This window comes from Gallinula chloropus (genome assembly GCF_964237585.1).
Source record: "Gallinula chloropus genome assembly, chromosome: 2".
NCBI lineage: Eukaryota > Metazoa > Chordata > Aves > Gruiformes > Rallidae > Gallinula > Gallinula chloropus.
The window spans coordinates 309603-332440 of record NC_140086.1 but is presented as its reverse complement, the minus strand read 5'-3'; the positions used below and the strand labels follow the sequence as shown (position 1 = coordinate 332440).

At 68.2% G+C, this 22838-nt stretch overlaps 2 protein-coding genes and 1 long non-coding RNA gene across 3 annotated transcripts in view; 1 reads left to right on the top strand and 2 right to left on the bottom strand.

Moving 5' to 3' along the window:
* Positions 1 to 2964, bottom strand: part of PLEC (plectin) — a gene marked incomplete at its 5' end in the record, with an annotated part of 36429 nt that extends 33465 nt beyond the window's left edge. Inside the window, 2 exon segments of the mRNA XM_084280236.1 lie at positions 1083 to 1292; positions 2836 to 2964. Coding sequence (XP_084136362.1) covers positions 1083 to 1292; positions 2836 to 2964 — 339 coding nt within the window.
* Positions 2965 to 3776: 812 nt separating this feature from the next.
* Positions 3777 to 8418, bottom strand: LOC311188921. The gene is made up of 3 exons (XR_014617141.1): positions 8336 to 8418; positions 8164 to 8237; positions 3777 to 3863 (listed from the first exon to the last, which is right to left on the bottom strand). It is a non-coding gene; the product is annotated as an uncharacterized lncRNA (long non-coding RNA).
* Positions 8419 to 8590: 172 nt separating this feature from the next.
* The window catches only part of FBXL6 (F-box and leucine rich repeat protein 6), a gene marked incomplete at its 5' end in the record, with an annotated part of 23284 nt that continues 9036 nt past the window's right edge, over positions 8591 to 22838 (top strand). Inside the window, 4 exons of the mRNA XM_084280235.1 lie at positions 8591 to 8607; positions 18515 to 19498; positions 21174 to 21352; positions 22759 to 22819. Coding sequence (XP_084136361.1) covers positions 8591 to 8607; positions 18515 to 19498; positions 21174 to 21352; positions 22759 to 22819 — 1241 coding nt within the window. The remainder of the gene's footprint in view (positions 8608 to 18514; positions 19499 to 21173; positions 21353 to 22758; positions 22820 to 22838) is intronic.

Genomic DNA, 22838 nt, shown 5'->3' with positions numbered 1-22838 from the left:
GTCCCCCCCCAGTCCCCCTTAATGCTCCCCCAAGGACCCTCCATCCCCTCCCCATACCCCCCCAATCCCCCTTATTGCCCCCAATCCCCCCCTCAATCCCCCTTATTGCCCCCCCAATGCCCCCCAATCCCCCTTAATGCCCCCCAAGGACCCTCCATTCCCCCCCAATCCCCCTTAATGCCCCCCCAGTGCCCCCCAATCCCCCTTAATTCCCCCCCCAAGGACCCTCCATCCCCTCCCCATCTCCCTCCCAGCCCCCCATTGCCCCCCAGTCCCCCCCCAATCCCCCTTAATGCCCCCCCAGTGCCCCCCAATCCCCCTTAATGCCCACCCAAGGACCCTCCATCCCCTCCCCATCCCCCTTAATGCCCCCCAAGGACCCTCCATCCCCCCCCCAGTCCCCCCCAATCCCCCTTAATGCCCTCCCAGTACCCCCCACCCCCTCCACTGCCCCCCCATCCCCCCCCAATCCCCCTTAATGCCCCCCCACCCCCTTCATCCCCCCCATCCCCCCCCCAATCCCCCTTAATGCCCCCCCAATCCCCCTTAATGCCCACCCAAGGACCCTCCATCCCCTCCCCATCCCCCTCCCAGCCCCCCATTGCCCCCCCAGTGCCCCCCAATCCCCCTTAATGCCCCCCCAGTCCCCCCCCAATCCCCCTTAATGCCCCCCCAGGACCCTCCATCCCCCCCCCCAGCCCTCCCCAATCCCCCCTTAATGCCCCCCCAGGACCCTCCATCCCCCCCCCCAGCCCTCCCCAATCCCCCTTAATGCCCCCCCAGTGCCCCCCATCCCCCTTAATGCCCCCCCAATCCCCCCCCACACCCTCCATTGCCCCCCCAGCCCCCCCCAATCCCCCTTAATGCCCCCCCAGCCCCCCCCAATCCCCCTTAATGCCCCCCCAGTGCCCCCCCATCCCCCTTAATGCCCCCCCAATCCCCCCCCCCACCCTCCATTGCCCCCCCCAGCCCCTCCCAATCCCCCTTAATGCCCCCCAGCCACCCCCAATCCCCCTTAATGCCCCCCCAGTGCCCCCCCATCCCCTTACTGCCCCCCCAGGACCCCCACCCCACCCCCCTACCCCACTGACCTCGCGGGGGGGGGCGGTGCGCGCCCGCTGCAGGAGGGGCTGCAGGGCCGGGGGGAACTCGGGGGGCAGCACGTGCTCCATGGCGCAGAGCCCCTGGCCCAGCTTGACGTAGAGGCCCCCGCAGCGCTCCGCAGCCCCCCGCAGCCGCTCGGCCGCCCGCGCGTGGCAGCGCGACAGCCCCGCGCCCCGCGCCGCGCTCCCCTGGGGGGGGACAGGATGGGATGGGATGGGGGGTCAGGGACACGGGCACCGGCACACAGACCCAGAGACGGGCACCCAGACCCATGGCTGGGGGGCTGGGACCCAGAGACAGGCACCCAGACCCGTGGCTGGGGGGCTGGGACCCATAGCTGGGCACCCAGACCCATAACTGGGCACCCAGGACCCATAGCTGGGCACTGGGACTCATGGCTGGGGGGCTGGGACCTGTGGGTGGGGGGCTGGGACCCATAACTGGGCACTAGGACCCATGGCTGGGGGGCTGGGACCCATGGGTGGGGGGCTGGGACCCATAACTGGGGGTCAGGGACACACACACGGGCACTGGGACCCATAGCCGGGCACCCAGACCCATGGCTGGGGGGCTGGGACCCATAGCCAGGCACCCAGGACCCATAACTGGGCACTAGGACCCATGGCTGGGGGGCTGGGACCCATAACTGGGGGCTGGGACCCAAAGCTGGGGGGCTGGGACCCATAGCCGGGCACTAGGACCCATGGCTGGGGGGCTGGGACCCATGGGTAGGGGGCTGGGACCCATAGCCAGGCATTAGGACCCATGGCTGGGGGGCTGGGACCCAAAGCTGGGGGGCTGGGACCTATAGCTGGGCACCCAGACCCATAACTGGGGGGCTGGGACACATAGCCAGGCACTGGGACCCATAGCTGGGGGGCTGGGACCTGTGGGTGGGGGGCTGGGACCCATAACTGGGGGGCTGGGACCCATAGCTGGGGGGCTGGGACCCATAACTGGGCACCCAGACCCATAGCTGGGGGGCTGGGACCCATGGGTGGGGGGCTGGGACCCATAACTGGGGGTCAGGGACACACACACGGGCACTGGGACCCAGAGACGGGCACCCAGACCCACAGCTGGGGGGCTGGGACCCATAGCTGGGCACCCAGGACTCATAACTGGGCACTAGGACCCATGGCTGGGGGGCTGGGACCCATGGGTGGGGAGGTGGGACCCATGGCTGGGGGGCTGGGACCCATAACTGGGCACTAGGACCCATGGCTGGGGGGCTGGGACCCACTGGGACCCCCACTCAACAGGACCCACAAGTGGTCCAGCCCCCCCATCAACCCCCCACCCCCATCCCCCCCTGCCCCCATCACCCCCCACATCATCCCTCCCGCCCCTCCCCCACCCCCCTCCCTCATCCCCCTCCCCCATCCCCCCCAGCCCCCCATCACCCCCCACACCATCCCCCCCGCCCCTCCCCCACCTCCACCCCCATCCCCCTAATGCCCCCCACCCCCCTCCACCCCGCCCCTCCCCGACCCCTGGCCCCTCCCCCCGCCCCCTCGCCCCTCCCCCCGCACCTCCCCAGCCCCTCCCCCAGCCCCCTGGCCCCTCCCCCCGCCCCTCCCCTGCCCCTCCCCCAGCCCCCTGGCCCCTCCCCCGCCCCCTGGTCCCCCCGGCCCCTCCCCCACCCCCATTGCCCCTCCCCCAGCCCCCTGGCCCCGCCATCGCACCTCCCCCCGCCCCCTGGCCCCTCCCCCCCCGCCCCTCCCCCCGCACCTCCCCCATCCCGCGCAGGGTCACGTGCTCCGTCCACCAGTAATCGAGGGAGATCTGGAGCCCCGCGGCCAGCGCGCTGGGGAGGGGCGGGGGGGTCAGGGGGCGTCGGGGGGGGTCTGACACCCCCATACCCCCTCCACACCCCCCCAGAGCCCCCCCCCAGCCCCCCAGCCCCGCCCCTCCCCCACCTGGCGAAACGCCCCGCCCCCCCCAGCCCCCCCAACACCCCCCAGCCCCCCCACCCCCCCCGAGCCCCCCCAGCCCCCCAGCCCCGCCCCGTCCCCCACCTAGCGAAGCGCCCCGCCCCCCCCAGCCCCCCCACACCCCCCAGAGCCCCTCCCAGCCCCCCGCCCCCCAACACCCCCCAGCCCCCCCACCCAACGCCCCAGAGCCCCCCCCAGTCCCCCCAACCCCCAGCCCCGCCCCTCCCCCACCAGGTGAAGCCCCCAGCCCCCCCCAGCCCCCCAACACCCCCCAGCCCCCCCACCCCCCGCCCCCCGCCCCTCCCCCACCTGGCGAAGCGCCCCGCCCTCCCCAGTCCCCCCAACCCCCCAGCCCCGCCCCTCCCCCACCAGGTGAAGCCCCCAGCCCCCCCCAGCCCCCCAATACCTCCCAGCCCCCGCCCATCCCCCCCCGCCCCTCGCCCCTCCCCCACCTGGCGAAGCGCCCCGCCCCCCCCAGCCCCCCCAACACCCCCAGCCCCCCGCCCCCCCAACACCCCCCAGCCCCCCCACCCCCCGCCCCCCGCCCCTCCCCCACCTGGCGAAGCGCCCAGCCCCCCCAACACCCCCCAGAGCCCCCCCAGCCCCCCCGGCCCCCCCAACACACCCCCCAGCCCGCCCCTCCCCCACCAGGCGAAGCCCCCCGCCCCCCCGCCCTCCCCCCACCAGGCGAAGCCCCCCCCACCCCCCGCCCCCCGCCCCTCCCCACCTGGCGAAGCGCCCGCCCCCCCCAGCGCGTCCGGTCGGTTCCAGTCGCTCCGGTACCAGCAGAACCCGGCCAGGGGCAGCAGCAGCGCCAGGGGGCGGCTGGGGAGACCCCAGACCCACTGAGACCCCAGACCCATTAAACCCCCCCAGACCCCTGAGCCCCGGCCAGGGGCAGCAGCAGCGCCAGGGGGCGGCTGGGGGACCCCAGACCCATTAAACCCCCCAGACCCCCTGAGCCCCGGCCAGGGGCAGCAGCAGCGCCAGGGGGCGGCTGGGGAGACCCCAGACCCATTAACCCCCCCTGAGCCCCCCCTGAGCCCCCAGGGGCAGCAGCAGCGCCAGGGGGCGGCTGGGGAAGGGACCCCAGACCCACTGAGACCCCAGACCCATTAACACCCCCCAGACCCATAGAGACCCCCAGACCCCAGACCCACTGAGACCCCAGACCCATAGAGACCCCAGACCCATAGAGACCCTGAGACCCCAGACCCACTGACCCCTGACCCATAGAGACCCCTGACCAGTAGAGACCCTGAGACCCCAGACCCATAGAGACCCCTGAGACCCCAGACCCACTGAGACCCCACACCCATAGAGACCCCAGACCCATAGAGATCCTGAGACCCCAGACCCATAGAGACCCCAGACCCACTGACCCCTGACCCATAGAGACCCTGACCCATAGAGACCCTGAGACCCCAGACCCATAGAGACCCCAGACCCACTGACCCCTGACCCATAGAGACCCTGAGACCCCAGACCCACTGACCCTTGACCCATAGAGACCCCAGACCCACTGAGACCCCAGACCCATAGAGACCTCAGACCCACTGACCCCTGACCCATAGAGACCCTGAGACCCCAGACCCACTGACCCCTGAGACCCCCTGACCCCCAGCCAGGGCCAGGAGCAGCTCCAGGGCTGGGGGGGCTCTGGGGGGTCACAGACCCCCTGACCCCCAGCCCCCCCCACCCCCTGACCCCCAGGACCCAGACCCCCAGCACCCCTCCCCCTCACTCCTCCCCCTCCAGCCCCACAGCCCCCTGACCCCCACCCCCCACCCCCCAGCCCCCCCACCCCCCTGACCCCCAGCACCCCTCCCCCCACCCCTCCCCCTCCACCCCCTCAGCCCCCCACCCCCTGACCCCCAGCCCCCCCCCACCTGACCCACCCCCTCCAGCCCCACAGCCCCCAGACCCCCAGCACCCTGACCCCCACCCCCTGACCCCCCAGCCCCCAGCAACCCCCCCCACCCCCAGCATCCCACCCCCCACCCCCCAACCCCCACGGCCCCCCCAGCACCCCTCCCCCACCCCTCCCCCTCCAGCACCCTGACCCCCACCCCCTGACCCCCCAACCCCCCCAGCCCCCCACACCCCCTGACCCCAGCCCCTCCCCCCCACCCCTCCCCCTCCAACCCCCAACCCCCTGACCCCCACTCCCCAACCCCTCACCACCCCCCAGCACCCCTCCCCCCTGACCCCCCAACCCCCCCCAGGACCCCCCAGCACCCCACAGCACCCTGACCCCCACCCCCTGACACCTCAGCAACCCCCAGCATCCCACCCCCCCATCCCCCCCACAGCCCCCCCAGCACCCCCTGACCCCCAACCCCCACCACCCACCTGACCCACCCCCTCCAGCCCCACAGCCCCCAGCACCCCCAGCCCCCACAGCACCCTGACCCCCACCCCTGACCCCCCAACCCCCCCAGCACCCCCACACCCCCTGACCCCCAGCACCTCTCCCCCCACCCCTCCCCCTCCAGCCCCCAGCCCCCTGACTCTCCCCTCCCCCACAGCCCCCCCACCCCCTGACCCCCAGGCCCCAGACCCCCAGACCCACCAGCACCTCAACCCCCCCAGCACCCCCCAGCCCCCTCAAACCCCCACCCCCAGCCCCCTCAGCCCCCCACCCCCACCCCATAGCACCCCCCACCCCCCCTAAACCCCCAACCCCCACCCCACAGACCCCTCTCCCTGCACCCCCCCCACCCCCAGCCCCCCACACACCCCCTGACCCCCAGCACCCCATAGACACCCTCAGCCCCCCACCCCCAGCCCCCCTCAGCCCCCCTCAGCCCCCCACCCCCACCCCCAGCACCCCCCACCCCCCATAAACCCCCAACCCCCGCCCACCCCCAGCCCCCCCCACACCCTCTGACCCCCAGCACCCCTCCCCCCACCCCTCCCCCTCCAGCCCCACAGCCCCCTGACTCACCCCTCCCCCACCCTCTTCCCCCCACCCTCCAGCCCCCCCACCCCCCCAGCACCCCCTGCAGCCCCCCCACACCCTCTGACCCCCAGCACCCCTCCCCCCACCCCTCCCCCTCCAGCCCCACAGCCCCCTGACCCCCCCTCCCCAACCCCTCACCACCCCCCAGCACCCCTCCCCCCTGACCCCCCAACCCCCCCCAGGACCCCCCAGCACCCCACAGCACCCTGACCCCCACCCCCTGACCCCCCAGCAACCCCCAGCATCCCACCCCCCCAGTCCCCCCCCCAGCCCCCCTCCCCCCTCCCCCACAGCCCCCCCACATCCCCTGACCCCCAACCCCCACCACCCACCTGACCCACCCCCTCCAGCCCCACAGCCCCCAGCCCCCCAGCACCCCACAGCACCCTGACCCCCACCCCCTGACCCCCCAACCCCCCCAGCACCCCCACACCCCCTGACCCCCAGCCCTGCCCCCCCACCCCTCCCCCTCCAGCCCCACAGCCCCCTGACTCACCCCTCCCCCACAGCCCCCAGCACCCCCTGACCCCCAAACCCCCCCCACCTGACCCCCCAGCCCCCCAGCAACCCCCAGCATCCCACCCCCAACCCCCCCACCCCCTCCCAGCCCCACAGCCCCCTGACCCCCAACCCCCCCAGCATCCACCCCCCTGACCCCCAGCACTCCTCCCCCCACCCTCCCCCTCCAGCCCCCCAGACCCCAGACCCCCCAGACCCCAGACCCCCAGCACCCCTCCCCCCACCCTCCCAGATCCCAGACCCCCAGCACCCCACAGCACCCTGACCCCCACCCCCCGACCCCCCAACCCCCCACACCCTCCACCCCTCCCCCAGCACCCCACAGCCCCCCAGCACCCTGACCCCTGACCCCCCACCCCTTCAGCCCCCCTCCCCTCCCCCCCTACGCCCCCTCCCCCCAGCCCCCAGCATCCCTCCCCCCACCCCTCCCCCTCCAGCCCCACAGCCCCCTGACCCACCCCTCCCCCACCCTCTTCCCCCCACCCTCCTGACCCCCACCCCCCCAGCACCCCCCAGCATCCCTCCCCCTGACCCCACAACCCCCCACCACCCACCAGCACCCCTCCCCCCAGACCCCCAGACCCCCCAACCCCCCCCCAGGCCCCAGCACCCCCTGACCCCCAGCAAGCCCACAGCACCCTGACCCCCACCCCCTGACCCCCCAGCCCCCAGCAACCCCCACCACCCCCTCAGCATCCCACCCCCCAACCCCCCCGACCCCACCCCTCCCCCTCCAGCCCCACAGCCCCCTGACCCCCCCTCCACCCCCCAGCACCCCTCCCCCCTGACCCCCCACCCCCCAGCCTCCCCACACCCCCTGACACCCAGCACCCCTCCCCCCACCCCTCCCCCTCCAGCCCCACAGCCCCCTGACCCCCCATCCCCCACAGCCCCCAGCACCCCCCGACCCCCAGCACCCGCCAGCACCCCTCCCCCCTGACCCCCCCAACCCCCCTGACCCCCAGCACCCCATAGCACCCTGACTCCCACCCTCCTCCCCCCAGGACCCCTCCCCCCACCCCCCCCACACCCTCAGCACCCCTCCCCCCTCCCTCACCCCCCCACGCCCCCTCCCCCCAGCCCCCTGACCCCCTCCCCCCAGCCCCCCCCGCTCCTACCCCCCTCCCCCCACCCCCCTCGTCCCTCCCCCCCTCCCCTCACCCCCCCACGCCCCCTCCCCCCAGCCCCCTGCCCCTCTCCCCCCAGACCCCCCCGCCCCTCCCCCCCAGACCCCCAACACCCCCAGCCCCTCCCCCCCTACACCCCCTCCCCCCAGCCCCCCCCAGCCCCTCCCCCCTCCCCTACGCCCCCTCCCCCCAGCCCCCTGACCCCCTCCCCCCAGCCCCGCCACGCCCCTCCCCCCAGACCCCCAACCCCCCCAGCCCCTCCCCCCCTCCCCTCACCCCCCACGCCCCCTCCCCCCAGCCCCCTGACCCCCTCCCCCCAACCCCCCCAGCCCCTCCCCTCACCCCCGAAGCCCCTCCCCCCTCCGCTCACCCCCTCGCCCCCTCCCCCCAGCCCCCTGACCCCCTCCCCCCAGCCCCCCCTTCCCTTCCCCCCAGCCCTTCCCCCCCTCCCCCACCCCCACGCCCCCTCCCCCAAACCCCCCAGCCCCTCCCCCCACCCCCCTCGCCCCTCCCCCACCTCCTCCTCCTCCTGCCGGGGGGTCTCCAAAGCGCCGTGTGGGGCGGGGGGGGGAGGGGCCGGAACAGCCGCATCTGGGGGGGGGGAGGGGTGTAAGTTAGGGGTGGGGGGAGGGGTAACTTAGAGGTAGGTTGGGGGGGAGGGGTGGGGGTCTCCCCCCTCCCCCACTCACCGCGCGCCGCAGCCCCATAGCGCGAGGTCACCGGTCGCCTCCCGGAACGGGACGGTCCCGCCCCTCCCCCCACCCCCCTTTTCCCACGCCCCTCCCCCCCACACCACGCCCCTCCCCCCTCCCCCCGGGGGGGAGGGGGGAGGGGCGTGGTGTGGGGGGGAGGGGCGTGGGAAAAGGAGGGGGTCGGACGCTCGCGAGGGAAGGTCATGGACGCCCCTCCCCCCACCCCCCCATCGCCCCTCCCCCCACCCCAAGATGGCGGAAGGCGGCAGGTGAGCGGCGCGAGCGGCCCCTCCCCCCCTCCCCCCCGACCCCACGTTGCCCCCACAACTCGCCCCTCCCCCACCCACCCATCGCCCCTCCCCCCCCTTCCCCCCCCCGCGCGCGGTATCTGGGGGGGGGGAGGGGGAGGTTGTGGGGTGATGTCACGCGGGGGGAGGGGCTGGGGGTGGGGCTGGTGGGGGGGTTGGGGCTGGATGTGGGGTGGGCTATGGGGCTGTGGGTCCCTCTGTGGGGCTGGATGTGGGGCTGAGGGGCTGGCTGTGGGGCTGGCTATGGGGTGGGCTATGGGGCTGGCTGTGGGGCTGGCTGTGGGGTGGGCTATGGGGCTGGCTATGGGGCTGGCTGTGGGGTGAGCTGTGGGGTTGGCTATGGGGCTGGCTGTGGGGTGAGCTGTGGGGCTGAGGGGTAGGTTATAGGGCTGGCTATGGGGCTGGCTGTGGGGCTGGCTATGGGGTGAGCTGAGGGGCTGAGGGGCAGGCTATGGGGCTGGCTATGGGGCAGGTTATGGGGCTGGCTATGGGGCTGAGGGGCAGGCTATGGGGTGGGCTATGGGGCTGTGGGGCTGGCTGTGGGGCTGGACATAGGGCTGGCTGTGGGGTGAGCTGTGGGGTGAGCTGTTGGGCTGGCTATGGGGCTGGCTGAGAGGCTATGGGGCTGTCTATGGGGCTGGCTGTGGGGTGAGCTGTGGGGCTGAGGGGCTGGCTATGGGGTTGGCTGTGGGGCAGGTTATGGGGCTGGCTATGGGGCTGGATGTGGGGCTGGATGTGGGGTGAGCTATTGGGCTGGCTATGGGACTGGCAATGGGGCTGGCTATGGGGTGTGCTGTGGGGCTGAGGGGCAGGCTATGGGACTGGCTATGGGGCTGGACATAGGGCTGTCTATGGGGTGAGCTGTAGGATGAGATGTGGGGCTGGCTATGGGACTGGACATAGGGCTGGCTGTGGGGCTGGTTATGGGCTGGGCTATGGGGCTGGCTATGGGGCAGGCTATGGGGCTGGCTGTGGGGCTGGCTATAGGGTGAGCTGCGGGGCTGAGGGGCAGGCTATGGGGTTGGCTGTGGGGCTGGCTGTGGGGTGAGCTGTGTGTCCCTCTGTGGGGCTGGCTGTGGGGCTGGCTGTGGGGCTGGCTATAGGGTGAGCTATGGGGCTGTGGGGCTGGCTATGGGGTTGGCTGTGGGGTGAGCTGTGGGGTGAGCTGTGGGGCTGAGGGGCAGGCTATGGGACTGGCTATGCGGCTGGACATAGGGCTGGCTATGGGGCTGGCTATGGGGCTGGCTGTGGGGCTGGACATAGGGCTGGCTGTGGGGCTGGCTGTGGGGCTGGCTATGGGGCTGGACATAGGGCTGGCTATGGGGCTGGCTGTGGGGCTGGCTATAGGGTGAGCTGTGGGGCTGTGGGGCTGGCTATGGGGTTGGCTGTGGGGTGAGCTGTGGGGCTGGCTGTGGGGCTGGATGTGGGGCTGAGGGGTAGGTTATGGGGCTGGCTATGGGGCTGGCTGTGGGGCTGGCTATGGGGTGAGCTGTGGGGCTGAGGGGCTGGCTGTGGGGCTGGCTATGGGGTGGGCTATGGGGCTGGCTATAGGGTGAGCTGTGGTGCTGAGGGGCAGGCTATGGGGCAGGTTATGGGGCTGGCTGTGGGGCTGGATGTGGGGCTGGATGTGGGGCTGGTCATGGGGTGGTCTATGGGGTGAGCTGTGGGGTTGGCTATGGGGCTGGCTGTGGGGCTGGCTGAGGGGCTGGACATAGGGGTGGCAATGGGGCTGGCTGTGGGGTGAGCTGTGGGGCTGAGGGGCAGGCTATTGGGCTGGCTATGGGGCAGGTTATGGGGCTGGCTATGGGGCTGGACATAGGGGTGGCAATGGGGCTGGCTGTGGGGCTGTGGGGCTGGCTGTGGGGCCGGCTATGGGGTGAGCTGTGGGGCTGAGGGGCAGGCTGTGGGACAGGCTATGGGGCTGGCTGTGGGGTGAGCTATGGGGCTGAGGGGCAGGCTATGGGGCTGGCTATGGGGTGAGCTGTAGGGCTATGGGGCTGGCTATGGGGCTGAGGGGCTGGTTATGGGGCTGGCTATGGGGCTGGCTATGGGGCTGAGGGGCAGGCTATGGGGCTGGCTGTGGGGCAGGTTATGGGGCTGGCTGTGGGACTGGCTGTGGCGTTGGCTGTGGGGCTGGCTGAGGGGCTGGACGTAGGGCTGTCTATGGGGTGAGCTGTAGGATGAGATGTGGGGCTGGCTATGGGGCTGGACATAGGGCTGGCTATGGGGCTGGCTGTGGGGCTGGACATAGGGCTGGCTATGGGGCTGGCTATGGGGTGAGCTGTGGGGCTGGCTGTGGGGCTGAGGGGCTGGTTATGGGGCTGAGGAGCAGGCTATGGGGCTGGCTGTGGGGCTGGACATAGGGCTGGCTATGGGGCTGGCTATGGGGTGAGCTGTGGGGCTGGCTGTGGGGCTGAGGGGCTGGTTATGGGGCTGAGGAGCAGGCTATGGGGCTGGCTGTGGGGCTGGACATAGGGCTGGCAATGGGGCTGGCTTTGGGGTGAGCTGTGGGGCTGGCTGTGGGGTGAGCTATGGGGCTGAGGGGCAGGCTATGGGGTTGGCTATGGGGTTGGCTATGGGGTGAGCTGTGTGGCTGAGGGGCTGGCTGTGGGGCTGGCTGTGGCGTTGGCTGTGGGGCTGGCTGAGGGGCTGGATGTGGGGCTGAGGGGCTGGCTATGGGGTGAGCTGTAGGACGAGATGTGGGGCTAGCTATGGGGCTGGACATAGGGCTGGCTGAGGGGTTGGCTGAGGGGTTGGCTGTGGGACTGGCTATGGGGCTGGCTGTGGGGCTGGCTGTGGGGCTGAGGGGCAGGCTATGGGGCTGGCTATGGGGTGAGCTGTGGGGTTGAGGGGCAGGCTATGGGTCTGGCTATGGGGCTGACTATGAGGTGGCTGTGGGGCTGGCTGTGGGGTGGGCTATGGGCTGGGCTATGTGGCTGTGGGTCCCTCTGTGGGGCTGGCTATGGGGTGAGCTGTGGGGCTGGATGTGGGGCTGGGGGTTGGTCTATGGGGTTGGCTATGGGGAGGCTGTGGGGTGGGGTGCGAGTCCGTCTGTGGGGCTGGATGTGGGGATGGGGGTTGGTCTGTGGTGGTGGTTATGGGGCCGGCTATGGGGCTGGAAGTGGGGCTGGCTCTGGGGACGGCTGTGGGGCTGCCTGTGGGGCTGTGGGTTGGGCTATGGGGCTGGCTGTGGGGCTGGTTATGGGGAGGCTGTGGGTCAGTCTATGGGGCTGGATGTGGGGCTGTGGGATTGTGGGGCTGGGGATGGGTCAGTCTATGGGTCAGTCTGGGGGTCAGTCTGGGGGTCAGTCTGTGGGTCAGTCTATGGGTCAGTCTGGGGGTCAGTCTGGGGGTCAGTCTATGGGTCAGTCTATGGGTCAGTCTGGGGGTCAGTCTGGGGGTCAGTCTGTGGGTCAGTCTATGGGTCAGTCTATGGGTCAGTCTGTGGGTCAGTCTGGGGGTCAGTCTATGGGTCAGTCTGGGGGTCAGTCTATGGGTCAGTCTATGGGTCAGTCTGGGGGTCAGTCTGTGGGTCAGTCTGTGGGTCAGTCTATGGGTCAGTCTGGGGGTCAGTCTATGGGTCAGTCTATGGGTCAGTCTGGGGGTCAGTCTGGGGGTCAGTCTGTGGGTCAGTCTATGGGTCAGTCTATGGGTCAGTCTGGGGGTCAGTCTATGGGTCAGTCTATGGGTCAGTCTGGGGGTCAGTCTGTGGGTCAGTCTGTGGGTCAGTCTATGGGTCAGTCTATGGGTCAGTCTGGGGGTCAGTCTGGGGGTCAGTCTGGGGGGCAGTCTATGGGTCAGTCTGTGGGTCAGTCTATGGGTCAGTCTGGGGGTCAGTCTGGGGGTCAGTCTATGGGTCAGTCTGTGGGTCAGTCTGTGGGTCAGTCTGGGGGTCAGTCTGGGGGTCAGTCTGTGGGTCAGTCTGGGGGTCAGTCTGGGGGTCAGTCTATGGGTCAGTCTGGGGGTCAGTCTGGGGGTCAGTCTGGGGGTCAGTCTGTGGGTCAGTCTGGGGGTCAGTCTATGGGTCAGTCTATGGGTCAGTCTGGGGGTCAGTCTGTGGGTCAGTCTATGGGTCAGTCTATGGGTCAGTCTGGGGGTCAGTCTGTGGGTCAGTCTGGGGGTCAGTCTATGGGTCAGTCTGTGGGTCAGTCTATGGGTCAGTCTGTGGGTCAGTCTGGGGGTCAGTCTATGGGTCAGTCTATGGGTCAGTCTGGGGGTCAGTCTGTGGGTCAGTCTGTGGGTCAGTCTATGGGTCAGTCTGGGGGTCAGTCTATGGGTCAGTCTATGGGTCAGTCTGGGGGTCAGTCTGTGGGTCAGTCTGTGGGTCAGTCTATGGGTCAGTCTGGGGGTCAGTCTATGGGTCAGTCTATGGGTCAGTCTGGGGGTCAGTCTGTGGGTCAGTCTGTGGGTCAGTCTATGGGTCAGTCTGGGGGTCAGTCTATGGGTCAGTCTATGGGTCAGTCTATGGGTCAGTCTGTGGGTCAGTCTGGGGGTCAGTCTATGGGTCAGTCTATGGGTCAGTCTATGGGTCAGTCTGGGGGTCAGTCTGGGGGTCAGTCTGTGGGTCAGTCTATGGGTCAGTCTGGGGGTCAGTCTGGGGGTCAGTCTGTGGGTCAGTCTGGGGGTCAGTCTGGGGGTCAGTCTATGGGTCAGTCTGGGGGTCAGTCTGTGGGTCAGTCTATGGGTCAGTCTGGGGGTCAGTCTATGGGTCAGTCTGTGGGTCAGTCTGGGGGTCAGTCTATGGGTCAGTCTATGGGTCAGTCTGGGGGTCAGTCTGGGGGTCAGTCTATGGGTCAGTCTGGGGGTCAGTCTGGGGGTCAGTCTGTGGGTCAGTCTGGGGGTCAGTCTATGGGTCAGTCTATGGGTCAGTCTATGGGTCAGTCTGTGGGTCAGTCTGTGGGTCAGTCTATGGGTCAGTCTGGGGGTCAGTCTGTGGGTCAGTCTGGGGGTCAGTCTATGGGTCAGTCTATGGGTCAGTCTATGGGTCAGTCTGGGGGTCAGTCTGGGGGTCAGTCTGGGGGGCAGTCTATGGGTCAGTCTATGGGTCAGTCTGGGGGTCAGTCTATGGGTCAGTCTATGGGTCAGTCTGTGGGTCAGTCTGGGGGTCAGTCTGGGGGTCAGTCTGGGGGTCAGTCTATGGGTCAGTCTATGGGTCAGTCTATGGGTCAGTCTGGGGGTCAGTCTGGGGGTCAGTCTGGGGGTCAGTCTATGGGTCAGTCTGTGGGTCAGTCTGGGGGTCAGTCTATGGGTCAGTCTGGGGGTCAGTCTATGGGTCAGTCTGTGGGTCAGTCTGGGGGTCAGTCTGGGGGTCAGTCTGGGGGTCAGTCTATGGGTCAGTCTATGGGTCAGTCTGTGGGTCAGTCTGGGGGTCAGTCTGGGGGTCAGTCTATGGGTCAGTCTATGGGTCAGTCTGGGGGTCAGTCTGGGGGTCAGTCTGTGGGTCAGTCTGGGGGTCAGTCTATGGGTCAGTCTATGGGTCAGTCTGGGGGTCAGTCTGGGGGTCAGTCTGGGGGTCAGTCTGTGGGTCAGTCTATGGGTCAGTCTATGGGTCAGTCTGGGGGTCAGTCTATGGGTCAGTCTATGGGTCAGTCTGGGGGTCAGTCTGGGGGTCAGTCTATGGGTCAGTCTATGGGTCAGTCTGGGGGTCAGTCTGGGGGTCAGTCTATGGGTCAGTCTATGGGTCAGTCTGGGGGTCAGTCTGGGGGTCAATCTATGGGTCAGTCTGGGGGTCAGTCTATGGGTCAGTCTGTGGGTCAGTCTGTGGGTCAGTCTGTGGGTCAGTCTATGGGTCAGTCTGGGGGTCAGTCTATGGGTCAGTCTATGGGTCAATCTATGGGTCAGTCTGGGGGTCAGTCTGTGGGTCAGTCTGGGGGTCAGTCTGTGGGTCAGTCTGGGGGTCAGTCTGTGGGTCAGTCTATGGGTCAGTCTGGGGGTCAGTCTGGGGGTCAGTCTATGGGTCAGTCTATGGGTCAGTCTGGGGGTCAGTCTGGGGGTCAGTCTGGGGGTCAGTCTATGGGTCAGTCTGGGGGTCAGTCTGGGGGTCAGTCTGGGGGTCAGTCTGGGGGTCAGTCTATGGGTCAGTCTATGGGTCAGTCTGGGGGTCAGTCTGTGGGTCAGTCTGTGGGTCAGTCTATGGGTCAGTCTATGGGTCAGTCTGGGGGTCAGTCTGGGGGTCAGTCTGGGGGGCAGTCTATGGGTCAGTCTGTGGGTCAGTCTGGGGGTCAGTCTATGGGTCAGTCTATGGGTCAGTCTGTGGGTCAGTCTGTGGGTCAGTCTGGGGGTCAGTCTGTGGGTCAGTCTGGGGGTCAGTCTATGGGTCAGTCTATGGGTCAGTCTATGGGTCAGTCTGGGGGTCAGTCTGGGGGTCAGTCTGTGGGTCAGTCTGGGGGGCAGTCTATGGGTCAGTCTGTGGGTCAGTCTGGGGGTCAGTCTATGGGTCAGTCTATGGGTCAGTCTGTGGGTCAGTCTGTGGGTCAGTCTGGGGGTCAGTCTGTGGGTCAGTCTGTGGGTCAGTCTATGGGTCAGTCTATGGGTCAGTCTATGGGTCAGTCTGGGGGTCAGTCTGGGGGTCAGTCTGGGGGTCAGTCTGTGGGTCAGTCTATGGGTCAGTCTGGGGGTCAGTCTGTGGGTCAGTCTATGGGTCAGTCTATGGGTCAGTCTGGGGGTCAGTCTGTGGGTCAGTCTGGGGGTCAGTCTATGGGTCAGTCTGTGGGTCAGTCTATGGGTCAGTCTATGGGTCAGTCTGGGGGTCAGTCTGGGGGTCAGTCTATGGGTCAGTCTATGGGTCAGTCTGGGGGTCAGTCTGTGGGTCAGTCTGTGGGTCAGTCTATGGGTCAGTCTGGGGGTCAGTCTATGGGTCAGTCTATGGGTCAGTCTGGGGGTCAGTCTGTGGGTCAGTCTGTGGGTCAGTCTATGGGTCAGTCTGGGGGTCAGTCTATGGGTCAGTCTATGGGTCAGTCTGGGGGTCAGTCTGTGGGTCAGTCTGTGGGTCAGTCTATGGGTCAGTCTGGGGGTCAGTCTATGGGTCAGTCTATGGGTCAGTCTATGGGTCAGTCTGGGGGTCAGTCAGTGGGTCAGTCTATGGGTCAGTCTATGGGTCAGTCTGTGGGTCAGTCTGGGGGTCAGTCTGTGGGTCAGTCTATGGGTCAGTCTGGGGGTCAGTCTGGGGGTCAGTCTGGGGGTCAGTCTATGGGTCAGTCTGTGGGTCAGTCTGGGGGTCAGTCTATGGGTCAGTCTATGGGTCAGTCTATGGGTCAGTCTGTGGGTCAGTCTGTGGGTCAGTCTATGGGTCAGTCTGGGGGTCAGTCTGTGGGTCAGTCTGGGGGTCAGTCTATGGGTCAGTCTATGGGTCAGTCTGGGGGTCAGTCTGGGGGTCAGTCTGGGGGGCAGTCTATGGGTCAGTCTATGGGTCAGTCTATGGGTCAGTCTGTGGGTCAGTCTGGGGGTCAGTCTGGGGGTCAGTCTATGGGTCAGTCTATGGGTCAGTCTGGGGGTCAGTCTGGGGGTCAGTCTGTGGGTCAGTCTATGGGTCAGTCTATGGGTCAGTCTATGGGTCAGTCTGGGGGTCAGTCTGGGGGTCAGTCTGGGGGTCAGTCTATGGGTCAGTCTGGGGGTCAGTCTGGGGGTCAGTCTGTGGGTCAGTCTGGGGGTCAGTCTGGGGGTCAGTCTATGGGTCAGTCTATGGGTCAGTCTATGGGTCAGTCTGGGGGTCAGTCTGGGGGGCAGTCTGGGGGGCAGTCTATGGGTCAGTCTATGGGTCAGTCTGGGGGTCAGTCTGGGGGTCAGTCTATGGGTCAGTCTATGGGTCAGTCTGTGGGTCAGTCTGGGGGTCAGTCTATGGGTCAGTCTGGGGGTCAGTCTGTGGGTCAGTCTGGGGGTCAGTCTATGGGTCAGTCTATGGGTCAGTCTATGGGTCAGTCTGTGGGTCAGTCTGGGGGTCAGTCTGGGGGTCAGTCTGTGGGTCAGTCTGTGGGTCAGTCTGTGGGTCAGTCTGGGGGTCAGTCTATGGGTCAGTCTGGGGGTCAGTCTGGGGGTCAGTCTATGGGTCAGTCTGGGGGTCAGTCTGGGGGTCAGTCTGGGGGTCAGTCTGGGGGTCAGTCTATGGGTCAGTCTGGGGGTCAGTCTGTGGGTCAGTCTATGGGTCAGTCTATGGGTCAGTCTATGGGTCAGTCTGGGGGTCAGTCTGGGGGTCAGTCTGTGGGTCAGTCTATGGGTCAGTCTGTGGGTCAGTCTGGGGGTCAGTCTATGGGTCAGTCTGGGGGTCAGTCTATGGGTCAGTCTGTGGGTCAGTCTGGGGGTCAGTCTGGGGGTCAGTCTATGGGTCAGTCTATGGGTCAGTCTATGGGTCAGTCTGTGGGTCAGTCTGGGGGTCAGTCTGGGGGTCAGTCTATGGGTCAGTCTATGGGTCAGTCTGGGGGTCAGTCTGGGGGTCAGTCTGGGGGTCAGTCTGGGGGTCAGTCTATGGGTCAGTCTGGGGGTCAGTCTGGGGGTCAGTCTGGGGGTCAGTCTGGGGGTCAGTCTGTGGGTCAGTCTATGGGTCAGTCTATGGGTCAGTCTATGGGTCAGTCTGGGGGTCAGTCTATGGGTCAGTCTATGGGTCAGTCTGGGGGTCAGTCTGGGGGTCAGTCTATGGGTCAGTCTGTGGGTCAGTCTGTGGGTCAGTCTATGGGTCAGTCTGGGGGTCAGTCTATGGGTCAGTCTGTGGGTCAGTCTGTGGGTCAGTCTGTGGGTCAGTCTGGGGGTCAGTCTATGGGTCAATCTATGGGTCAGTCTGGGGGTCAGTCTGTGGGTCAGTCTGTGGGTCAGTCTGTGGGTCAGTCTATGGGTCAGTCTGGGGGTCAGTCTGGGGGTCAGTCTGGGGGTCAGTCTGGGGGTCAGTCTATGGGTCAGTCTATGGGTCAGTCTGGGGGTCAGTCTATGGGTCAGTCTATGGGTCAGTCTGGGGGTCAGTCTGGGGGTCAGTCTGGGGGTCAGTCTGTGGGTCAGTCTATGGGTCAGTCTGGGGGTCAGTCTGGGGGTCAGTCTGGGGGTCAGTCTATGGGTCAGTCTGGGGGTCAGTCTGGGGGTCAGTCTGGGGGTCAGTCTATGGGTCAGTCTGTGGGTCAGTCTGGGGGTCAGTCTGGGGGTCAGTCTGGGGGTCAGTCTATGGGTCAGTCTGGGGGTCAGTCTGGGGGTCAGTCTGGGGGTCAGTCTGTGGGTCAGTCTGTGGGTCAGTCTATGGGTCAGTCTGGGGGTCAGTCTGGGGGTCAGTCTATGGGTCAGTCTGGGGGTCAGTCTGTGGGTCAGTCTATGGGTCAGTCTGGGGGTCAGTCTGGGGGTCAGTCTATGGGTCAGTCTATGGGTCAGTCTGGGGGTCAGTCTGGGGGTCAGTCTGTGGGTCAGTCTATGGGTCAGTCTATGGGTCAGTCTGTGGGTCAGTCTGGGGGTCAGTCTATGGGTCAGTCTATGGGTCAGTCTGTGGGTCAGTCTATGGGTCAGTCTGGGGGTCAGTCAGTGGGTCAGTCTGTGGGTCAGTCTATGGGTCAGTCTGGGGGTCAGTCTGTGGGTCAGTCTGTGGGTCAGTCTGGGGGTCAGTCTGTGGGTCAGTCTATGGGTCAGTCTGGGGGTCAGTCTATGGGTCAGTCTGGGGGTCAGTCTATGGGTCAGTCTATGGGTCAGTCTGTGGGTCAGTCTATGGGTCAGTCTGGGGGTCAGTCTGGGGGTCAGTCTGGGGGTCAGTCTGGGGGTCAGTCTATGGGTCAGTCTATGGGTCAGTCTATGGTGCTGGGGGTCAGTCTGGGGGTCAATCTATGGGGCTGGGGGTCAGTCTATGGGGCTGGGGGTCCGTCCGTGGGTCCATCCGTGGGTCTGACCCTCCCCCTCCCCCCAGCCCCCTTTCTCCAGGTTCCACCCCCCAAGTTCCACCCGTGGGGCAGCCGGAGACCCCCGACCCCCGGACAGACCCCCGGACAGACCCCCGGACTGACCCACAGCCTGACCTACAGCCTGACCCACACCCTGCCCCACAGACAGACCTACAGCCTGACCCACATCCTGCCCCACAGACAGACCCACAGCCTGCCCCACAGCCTGCCCCACGGCGCAGCCAACGTCCTGCCCCACACCCTGCCCCACACCCTGCCCCAGATCCCCCTGCCCCACACCCAGCCCCACACCCAGCCCCACAACCTGACCCATGTCCTGCCCTAGATCCCCCTGCCCCACATCCTGCCCCACATCCTGCCCCACAGCGTCCCCCATGCGTGCCCCACACCAAACCCCATCCTCTGCCCCAGATCCTCCTGCCCCACACCCTGCCCCACATCCAGCCCCACATCCAGCCCCACACCTTGACCCACCCCATACCCCATCTCCTGCCCCACACCCTGCCCCACACCCTGCCCCACATCCAGCCCCACATCCTGCCCCACACCCTGCCCCATCCATACCCCATCTCCTGCCCCACAACCTACCCCAGACCCTGCCCCACACCCTGCCCCACACCCTGCCCCATCCCATACCCCATCTCCTGCCCCACAACCTACCCCAGACCCTGCCCCACACCCTGCCCCACACCCTGCCCCACCCCTATACCCCATCTCCTGCCCCACAACCTACCCCAGACCCTGCCCCAGATCCCCCTGCCCCACACCCTGCCCCACGGCCGAGGAAGAGGAGGCGCCGTGGGGCAGAGGAGCCGTGGGGCAGGGGGGGGTGTGTGGGGCAGGGGGGGGGTGGTGGGGCAGGGGGGGGGTGTGGGGCAGGAGGGGGCGGGGGCTCAGAGCCCCTGGGGGTCCCTCCTGCCCCCCGAGATCCTGTTCCGCATCCTGGGGGCGGCCGTGGCCCAGGACGGGGCGGTGCCGCTGCTCTGCAGGTGGGGCTGGGGGCTGCCCCACAGCTGTGGGGCTGACCCACATCTATGGGGCTGGGGGGGGCTGGGGGCTGTCCCACATCTATGGGGCTGACCCACAGCTATGGGGCTGGGGGGGGCTGGGGGCTGACCTACATCTGTGGGGCTGGGGGGGAATGGGGGCTGCCCCACATCTATGGGCTGACCCACATCTATGGGGCTGGGGGGGCTGGGGCTGCCCCACAGCTGTGGGGCTGCCCCACATCTATGGGGCTGGGGGGGCTGGGGCTGCCCCACATCTATGGGGCTGACCCACATCTATGGGGCTGGGGGGGGAATGGGGGCTGCCCCACATCTATGGGGCTGCCCACAGCTGTGGGGCTGGGGGGGATAATGGGGGCTGACACACATCTATGGGGCTGACCCACATCTATGGGCTGGGGGGGGCTGGGGCTGCCCCACATCTGTGGGGCTGGGGGGAGAATGGGGGCTGACCCACATCTGTGGGGCTGGGGGGGGAATGGGGGCTGCCCCACATCTATGGGGCTGACCCACAGCTGTGGGGCTGGGGGGGATAATGGGGGCTGCCCCACATCTATGGGGCTGACCCCTCCCCTTCCCTGTGCTCCCCGCCCCTCTCCCTCTAACCCCTCCCCCATCTGGCCCCTTCCCCAACCCCTCCTTAATTGACCCCTCCCCCACCCCCCTCTGACCCCTCCCCCTTCTGGCCCCTCCCCCTTCTGGCCCCTCCCCCTTCTGCCCCCTCTCCCCTCTGCCCCTCCCCCCCTCTACCCCTCCCCCCGCCCCTCCCCCCACACCTCGCCCCTCTGCCCCTCCCCCTCTGGCCCCTCCTCCCCGGCCCCTCCCCCCTCTGACCCTCCCCCCTCTGGCCCCTCCCCACTCTGCCCCCCGGCCCCTCCCCCTCTGGCCCCTCCCCCCTAACCCCTCCCCCCTCTGTCCCCTCCCCCCTCTGACCCTCCCCCACCCCTCCCCCCCCACCGCTCCCCCCCTCCCCCCCACCCCTCCCCCTCTGCCCCCCTCTGTCCCCTCCCCCCTCTGACCCTCCCCCGCCCCTCCCCCCTCTGCCCCTCCCCCCTTCTAACCCCTCCCCCCTCTAACCCCTCCCCCTCTGACCCTCCCCCCACCCCTCCCCCCCTGCCCCCTCTGCCCCCTGCCCCCGCCCCTCCCCCTCCGCCCCTCCCCCCTCTGTCCCCTCCCCCCACCCCTCCCCCGCCCCTCCCCCCACACCTCCCCCCTCTGCCCCTCCCCCTCTGCCTCCCCGGCCCCTCCCCCTCTGCCCCCCTCTGGCCCCTCCCCCCTCTGCCCCTCCCCAACCCCCTCCCTAATTGACCCCTCCCCCCGCCCCTCCCCCTCTGCCCCTCCCCCGGCCCCTCCCCCTCTGCCCCCTCCCCGCCCCTCCCCCTCTGACCCCCGGCCCCTCCCCCTCTGCCCCCTCCTTCTCTGGCCCCTCCTCCTCTGCCCCTCCCCCCACCCCTCCCCCCTGCCCCCCTGCCACTCCCCCTCTGGCCCCTCCCCCCGCCCCACCCCCCCCTGCCCCCTCCCCCTCTGCCCCTCCCCCCCCTGCCCCCTCCCCCTCTGCCCCACCCCCCTCTGCCCCCTCCCCCTCTGCCCCTCCCCCCCCTGTCCCCTCCCCCCTCTGGTCCCCCCGCCCCCCCCCGCCCCTCCCCCCGCCCCCCAGGGTGTCTCGTGTCTGTCGCCTCTGGCGCGCGGCCGCCGCCGACCCCCGACTCTGGGGCCGCGTGAGGCTGGGGGGGGGAGGGGGCGACACGCGCGGGACCCCCGCCCGCCCCTCCCCCGCCGCCCCTCCCCCCCCCGCAGCCGCCTCCTCAGCGCCGCCGCGTGGCTCGTGGAGACCAGGTGGGGGCGGGGGGACCCCCCCCAATTCAGGGACCCCCCCCAATTTAGGGACCCTCCCCCAATTTAGGGACCCCCCCCCAATTCAGGGACCCCTCCCCCCATTCAGGGACCCCCCCCCAATTTAGGGACCCCCCCCCAGTTTAGGGACCCCCCCCCCCAATTCAGGGACCCCCCCCAATTTAGGGACCCTCCCCCAATTCAGGGACCCCCCCCCAATTCAGGGACCCCCCCAATTTAGGGACCCTCCCCCAATTCAGAGACCCCTCCCCCAATTCAGGGACTCCCCCCAATTCAGGGACCCTCCCCCAATTTAGAGACCCCCCAATTCAGGGACCCCCCCCAATTCACAGACCCCCCTCCAATTTACGGACATGACCCCTAATTTAGGGACCCCCCCCAAATTCAGGGACCCCCCCCATTTACGGACCCCCCCCAATTCAGAGACCCCTCCCCAATTCAGGGACCCCCCCAATTCAGGGACCCCCCCCAATTCAGGGACCCCCCCCAATTTAGAGACCCTCCCCCAATTTAGAGACCCCCCCCAACTCAGGGACCCCCCCCATTCAGGGACCCCCCCCAATTTAGGGACCCCTCCCCCAATTCAGGACCCCCCCCATTTAGGGACCCCCCCCAATTTAGGGCCCCCCCCCAATTTAGACCCCCCCCAATTTAGAGACCCTCCCCCAATTTAGGGACACCCCCAATTCAGGGACCCTCCCCCAATTTAGGGACCCCCCCCCAATTCAGGGACCCCCCCAATTCAGGGACCCCCCCAATTTAGGGACCCCCCAATTTAGAGACCCCCCCAATTTAGGGACCCCCCCCAATTTAGAGACCCTCCCCCAATTTAGAGAGCCTCCCAATTTAGGGACCCTCCCCCAATTTAGGGACCCCCCTCCCCAATTTAGGGACCCCCCCCAATTTAGAGACCCCCCCCAATTTAGAGACCCCCCCCAATTTAGGGACCCCCCCCAATTTAGAGACCCTCCCCCAATTTAGAGAGCCCCCCCAATTTAGAGACCCCCCCCAATTTAGGGACCCCCCTTCAATTTAGAGACCCCTCCCCCAATTTAGGGACACCCCCCTCAATTCAGGGACCCCCCCCAATTTAGGGACCCCCCCCCAATTCAGAGACCCCTCCCCCAATTCAGAGACCCCCCCCAATTTAGGGACCCCTCCCCAATTTAGGGATCCCCTTAAAACTGGGGTGACCCCCCCCAATTTTGGGGACCCCCCCCTATGTAGGGATCCCCCCAACTTAGGGACCCCCTCCTCAATTTGACCCCCCCCCTCGTTTCTGGGGACCCCCCTTTTTGGGGTGGCCCCTCCCCTTTTTGGGGTCTCCCCCCAATTTGGGGTCCCCCCCCAATTTGGGGTCCCCCCCCCACTTTGGGGTCCCCCCCCAGGTTCTCGCTGCTGCAGGAGTTGGAGCTCAGCGACTGCCACGGCGCCGGGACCCTGCTGGAGGTGGGGGGGGGACCCCAAA